This window comes from Seriola aureovittata, chromosome 7, assembly GCF_021018895.1.
Source record: "Seriola aureovittata isolate HTS-2021-v1 ecotype China chromosome 7, ASM2101889v1, whole genome shotgun sequence".
Lineage (NCBI taxonomy): Eukaryota > Metazoa > Chordata > Actinopteri > Carangiformes > Carangidae > Seriola > Seriola aureovittata.
In genome coordinates this window covers 12853254-12860452 of record NC_079370.1, presented here as the reverse complement: position 1 = coordinate 12860452, position 7199 = coordinate 12853254, and the positions used below count along the sequence as shown (strand labels likewise).

Sequence of the window (7199 nt, the reverse complement as noted above, 5' to 3'; positions counted from 1 at the left end):
ACTAGGCTACTCACATTACAATGGCCTCTTACACCACAAGGTCATCTCAAGTCCCTGTAGTCTCCTTATCTCCATACTCCTGTGTCTTACACTGGATGTGTGTGTTCCACAAATAAAGCCATGTGTACATGTGTGTGTGTGTGTGTTTGCTGTCACTGAGACCTGCGGTTGCATAAAACATCAATGCGTTCAAAAGTTAAATGATGATCGACTCAAAGTGATTTAATGCAATCATATTTATCTTGTTGTCTTGCCACGTAAAAAAGGCTCAGATTGCAGTTGGCTCTTCACAGAAGACGCTACATTCTTCACTAAAATGTGAAAGCAGAACACATTAGACACACACACACACACATAAACAAAGAAAAGACAAATTCCTAGTAGTACATGATTGTAAAAATCTACATCACTGAAATTATTTAACACATTTTCAAAAATTGGTTTTATCACCCATTTAGGAAATTAACGTAACAACAACAACAACAACAACAACAACAACAACAACAACAACAATGGCCTGACTGGTGTGATTTGAGGAAAAAAATATATTAAGTGCTAACAATGTAGTTTTTTTTTTTTTTTTTTTAACGACAGAGTAAACTTTACAATTAACCTGTGTTATTTTCTGAGCTCATGTCTCTCAAACATTTCTGTGGAAATAATCATGTAACTTTATAAATATACAAACTTCATTTAATTTCAATGAAAAATACAGACATATATTATATCCAATTTCAATTTAAAAAAATCTGGTAAATTAATATGTAATCCATTATGATATTGTTTCTTAATCAATGACAGTCAATTAGTAATTTCTATAAAAAGGAAATTGGAGAAAAAAAAGGAAATAAATTCCATCATCAAATCCTTTAACTTTGGAAACTACATTGTAGCAAAGTATATAGAAAATAAACCTGTAAATCCATATATACCCAGAGTATAAATCATGGTTTGTGTCTGTAAAAAAAGTAATTTTTGCCTGAATTTATCTTAAATATCAGAGATCAGTTCTCACTAAAACACTGGATTATATAGTTAATACATCTCATTGTGCAGAATATATTAACTATACAGCAAAACCTAAAAAAAAAAAGGATCTTACGTATAAAAGAACAACAAAAGAAACAAAAAGCTTGTGTGCATATCTGTACACCTGGTACAGGAGCATCAACCATGCTGATGCTCTCTGTTTACCCATAAACCCCCCTGTTATGCGCTTTATTCTGAAAGCAGAGAGAGGGGTGGGGAGGCAGAACAACAGTGGGTTCAATCAGAGAGGAACAAACTTAGTCTCAGGTCCCAGTATAACCATACAGCACCAGAATCCAGCATTCAGTTTCTGGGTGTATGGCCAGCCCAGTCCAATTCCAGTTAAACCAGTTTAATCCCAGTAGGGGGCGCAGCAGCCTAGCCTGACTATTCCAGAATATTCCCCATTACCTCCTAAAACACTTTTTTTTCCCTCAGAAAATCTACTTAGTTATACAAATTAAACACATTTATCATACTCAATGCAAATTGGGCAGTTGTAAAATGAGTTAAGTTATTGTTGTCTGCCCATATACAGCATGTCAGAAAAGAAAAAAAGTCACCAGCCAAGTGACTGACCTCCACCCTGAGCCACTCAGTGCAGTAGTATGTGTTTATTTGGCCAATTTTCAACTGGAGGCAGATTCTCAAAAAGAAGCAAATGCACCTAAATAAGTAGAAAAAGAGAAATAGAATGAGAAACTCTGAGGAAAAAGTCAGAAAACTTTGTTGGAACGAATCCAGACAGACTCATTGTTCTCCTGGCAGAGGAGTGGGATATGACTAGGCCTATAGCTTTATGTGTAATATTCTGCGCTACTACTTACACAACAGGTAGGAGAAGAAAATAACAAGAAATGAATCACTGTGATTCGGCGCATCAGACCCTGAGTCACTGTGGCCCCATTTTGGAGAAGACACTCGATTCTTTCTGGAATTTCCCAGGTAAAAAAAAAAAAACAAAAAAAACAGCCACAAGGTAATATCTGTCATTTGCAATAGCTTAGCATAGATTGCATTGTGTCATTCACTGTCTGAGCATTAGATTGCATTGTGTACTTGAACGTCTGAGTAATAACTCCCGGAGAACAGGAGCGAGGTCAGCGGTGAGGACGGATGAGGAGGTCAGGTGGTAGTCAGCAGGAGGAGGGCGAGGATGAAGAGGAGGAGTGGAAGTGAAGCCGTCCTCAGTGAGCAGCCATTACTTTGCGGTGCAGTGTCTGAAAGACAGATGGAAACTTGAAATTAATGTATGTCTGTATATACAGTATATGGCCAAAAGTATCTGGACAGGAGTTTCTTCTGATCTGAGGCTGTTCTTGAACTTTTAGGCTTCGTCCACCAGCAGTTGAGGAAAATCTTAACGCTACAGTAATATTCTTGAAAAGTCCATTTAACAGCAACAGCTTGGGGAGGGCACGTTGTCTTCCAAGTTTGGTTGGAATAACGGGCCTGTACCGAGCGCTGACCTCAACCCTGTCCATCACGCTGACTGCGTTCACATCTTATCGCCCGGCATCGGTGGCCGACCGCACTACACTGTGCTGATGCTCTTGTGCCTGAATGGGATCAGATATCTCTGCAGCCAATTTCCAAACTCTTGTCGGAAAAAACTTCCCAGAAGAGTGGAGGCTGTTATAGCAGCGCAGCAGCCATCTCTTGCCAGAGTCTTAGCAAGACATGTACAAGAAACGTGTGTGGGTGTAATGAGTGGGTGTCCACAATCTTTGTTTGGATTGTATTTTCCATTTGATTAAATTTACTGATCGTTACTGATAAATCTGCACTGGTTTAATATATGTTCTCATTTCTCATTTTCTTCTTCTCCCATATAATGTGCCGTATTCTTGGTCCTGCAACAACTGCTATAACCAGGTAATGAACTACAGCCCATTTGAACTTGAAGGAAAAAGAGAGGAGACACAGAGATGACAAATATACACTACCATCAAAAGATGTGTAACCATGCAGACATGGTATTTAGATTCGTAAGATTAAGAAAACATTGCATTTAAAATGTTGCATCTCACCTTGTATTTGTTTTGAACCCTCGGATGCTGTAATAGCAGAGAGAGAGAGAGAGAGAGAAAGAGAGAAGATTTAGATAAAGTTGAGGCAAAGAAACAAGTTGCTGATTAGTCATTTTTGCATGCTTAACTTTCTCAATAAAGCTGCTGCTTTGTGGAACAAAAGGAGAAAGAAACAGACAAATGACCAGGGGAAGGTATTTACCATTACTCAAAGCCTAACGCCATGAAAAATGAGTACTGACTGGCTGTGCAACCCTAAATATGTCCCCTATGCAAATTTTCTTAAAGGTCGGATAAAAAAAGAGCTTGAGAAGCATGGCAACAGGAAAAGATAGTGTTATGTAAATTAGGAAGAGTAAGAATGATCGAGATTATACAGAGGGGATACAGGAAATGAAAAAGAAAGGGGGGGAAAAAAAACACAAGAAAATTCAAAATGACAGAGCGAAACCAAGAAGTGGACAGAAGATGAAAGGAAAAGCAGTGGAGACTCGAGTGAGAAAGTACGGTGAAAAAAAGAAGGTTGGAAAGATTGAAACAAGGTCAGACAGAGAGAAAAGGGAGGGAGAGAAAGAGACGGGATAGGGGGGTGTTTGTGTCTGGGCGTCACTCTCTCAGCAGGGGGCGGACTAAAAGGAAATAATGGAGGGAAGGATGGAGGGATGTAGGATGGAGGGATAGGGAGGGGTGGGAGAGAGCTGGAGGGAGGGAGGGAGGGAGAGGGAGAGAGAGAGGGGAAAGGACAAAAAAAAAATACAGGTGTAGTGAGACTATCAAGCGGAAACGGTTAAACCTCGTCAGAAAGACGAGGCGCCATGTAACATCGGTGAGAGAGGACAGGAGGGTCAGGAAGCAGGGATGAGGCTGCACAATTGCACCTGTTATTAAATCGATCTACAGCCTTGAGCCCACCTCTGACACCGCAACCCCGAAGACTCGCACAAACAACACGAGCGTGCACCTACACACACGTGCGTATTGATGTCTCCCGGAAAACTACCACCTATCCACATCCCATAGCGATTGACTCAGATTATGAGAGAGGAAATGGGACACTCAAAACTCATCTGTTACAGTAAAGTCACACACACACACACACACACACACACACACACACACACACACACACACACACACACACACACACACACAGATAGAGAGATAGAGAGAGAGAGAGAGAGAGAGAGAGAGAGAGAGAGAGAGAGAGAAAGGATTCATTAAATGAGGGCTTGGCACAGAAACACAGTGTTTGTCTGTAATATCCGTCTTGTACCTACAGGTCTCTGCAACAACATGTCGCTCCAACAAGACATGAGCCACTAAATTACTCCCAGGTTCTGTACAACTAACGACCATCTACGGGTTAACGAAGCATTAAATAGCATGCTGAGTCTGGGCCTCTCACTGGGATGCTGTGTGTTTGTGTGTGTGTGTGTGTGTGTGTGTGTGTGTGTGTGTGTGTCTATGTGAGCGTTTGTAGGAAAATCAAAAATCAAACAAAAAAGAATAATACTCAAACATGTCATGGTTTGTATCGCGCCGCCGTACTTCCACAAAATGAAACTAAATATCATGTCAACGGTCTAAATTTTTTTTTTTTTTAATTAAAAATGTATTTCTGCTATTGTGACATATTTTCATGTAATTTAACGACTAAAAAATATGTATCAATTAGCCGTCCTTTCAAGTTCAAATTGTGTCGATAAAAAAAAAGCATAAAAACGTGTATATTTTTTAGCATTTCAACATTAATCATTTTAAAATCAATTAACAAAACTTAAAAAATGATTTACAAAAAAAAAAAGAAACTTTAAGGCTTTTTTCTGATTGTTGCCATTTTGGATGCAGAGAACGTATTTTATGGTATTTTGTAAAAAAAAAAAAAAAAAAAAAAGAATTTCTATACGACAATCAGAAATATGTTTTTAAATCAGACTTGTAATTCACTAAGCTCAGGGTGAACTGTACTGTACACTGTCACACCGCGTGTGTGTAACGCCACAGCGCGGTTCCAAACTAAAATGTCTTCCTGTTACATGCCTTGTGTTTACCCGACTGTGTGTGATATGTGTGTTTTGATCTGACTTTAATCAAGTCATTTGTGCGAGAAAAAAAAAAAAAAAAACTGAACACTGAGGACACGCGTTTGTGTCAACATCTTAATTTTGGTCATGGCGAGCTCCGCCACAAAATGGCGTCCATGGTGGCGTGACTGCAAGAGCAGCGTGTTCTCTGCACTGCAGTCAGAAACGTGCAGCATGTGTAACTGTACATGCACAACTATGGCTAAGAGTGTGTGTGTGTGTGTGCGTGAGTGTGTGTGTGTGTGTGTGTCTCCAGTCGGCAGAACGCCCCACTGCAGAGACAGACACCATCCCACCTCTTCTCTCATTCCGCCATTTTACACACGCAGGAGCTAATGCTAACCAACTCTGACTGTTAACACTTCAGTCAAAGCGAAAAATGAAGCTAAAATTGCGAAAAACAGAAAAAACAGCAAATGAGAGCGCAAATCGATGAAAGTGTTTCAAGTCAAATTTTAGGTGACGAGTTCGGGATCCGAGAGATTTCGAATGGGCAAGCGGTGTGTGTGTGTGTGTGTGTGTGTGTGTGTGTGTGTTTTCGAGTTTTGTCCTTGTGTGTATCGGGTTCAGAGGGTACAAAGGTATTGGGGCGAGAGTGGAGGGGGTAGGAGGGCAGCGATGTAAGAAATGTCTAAAAAAAAAAAAAAAATAGCAGGAAAAAAGGGGAGAGAGTAAGTGGGGAAAATGGTGAAGCTCTGCAAACTGAAATGAATGCAATAGACTACTCACAGCGGGGGAACGACGGGGAAAAAAAAAGGGGAAGAGAGACGGAGAGAGAAAGGGAATCAATTAGAGAGAGAGGGAAGTTGGTCTATAATGGATTCTCGCAGTAGGACGGCTAAAAAAGAGAAAGACAGAAAGGCAGAGCGACAAGGAGAACAGGAGAGATAAACACAACAGGAGGAGTTTTAAGAAGTTGCAGTAAAAAAAAAAAAAAAAAAAAAAAAAAAGAAAAAAGAATAAGGTAAGTATGGAGTGAGAGGCGAAACGAGCCAGTGAAAGATGCAATAGAGGGCTGCAGGGTGCCGGAGATTTCACATGACACCAGTCTGCTGATGCCGATTCACAGCCTTGTTTTCTGATGCAACACAGGCTCAAGCACCTTTCAGCAAAGCCGCCGTCTCTGGCGTGATTCGTGGCAGCGTTGAGCTCAAATAAACATCACATCACCACACACATCACTATGCCCAAAAAAACATAACCAACACCTAAGTAACCAAAAACAAGACCTGCTTTACAATACTGCGAGCAACAACCAGGACGGGAAAACAAGGAACATCAGAGCGAGGCACACACACATACACGTACTCTCTCTCTCTCTCTCTCACACACACACACACACATACAGACACAGACACATACACAGGATGTCATTAGGAGCCTCCTGCGTCACTGCATCTGTCCTGCCTGCCTTGTTGTGTTCTTGGGTTAAATTAAGGCGATAAACACACACATTCACACACTGGAGAGGAGACCGAGGGACCGGCGAGTGGAAGCTGACCTTGGAACAATGACAGCGTACCTGACGGACCCTTTCACTGTCACCACTCTGTCCTTCAGACCAGTGTGAGGCAGGTGTGTGTGTGTGTGTGTGTGTGTGTGTGTGTGTGTGTGTGTATGTGCTCGCTGATAATTAATTCAAACACCCACAACAGGGCATCCCCGCATTGGATCTACCTTTTAATCACATGAGCTGCTTTCTGGGGAAAAAACTAAAAGTTTGGGGAGTTGGGGAGAGAAGAAGGGAGGGAGGCGCTCGGTTTGAAGTTTAGATAAGAGACGGGATATAGCTGAAGGACGAGAGCTTCCATCACCGAGGGCCCCACACACACACACACTCTCTCTCTCTCTCTCTCTCTCTCTCTCTCTCTCACACAGAGTACACAGGCATGGAGCGTCCTGCTGCCATGGTACCTGTCAGATAAAAGGGAACCTGAGCAGGAAGGAACCAGGGAGTATGTGAGGTGTTACCACAGGGAACAAAACAACAACAGCTGTGGTAAACCGCCACTAATGGACAGTCAGAGAGAGGGAGAGAGAGAGAGAGAGAGAGAGA

The 7199-nt window shown here is 41.5% G+C and overlaps 1 protein-coding gene across 2 annotated transcripts in view; it reads right to left on the bottom strand.

Annotated features, from left to right (window-relative positions):
- Window positions 1-218: 218 nt before the first annotated feature.
- The window catches only part of si:dkey-246i14.3 (ephrin A4), a 35516-nt gene continuing 28535 nt past the window's right edge, over window positions 219-7199 (bottom strand). Inside the window, exons 4-5 of one of the 2 annotated variants that reach the window (XM_056379745.1) lie at window positions 3060-3086; window positions 219-2249 (exon numbers count right to left, since the gene is read on the bottom strand). In XM_056379745.1, coding sequence (XP_056235720.1) covers window positions 2155-2249; window positions 3060-3086 — 122 coding nt within the window. In that variant the 3' untranslated portion in view covers window positions 219-2154. The remainder of the gene's footprint in view (window positions 2250-3059; window positions 3087-7199) is intronic. The other variant, XM_056379746.1, reaches the window with a different exon arrangement.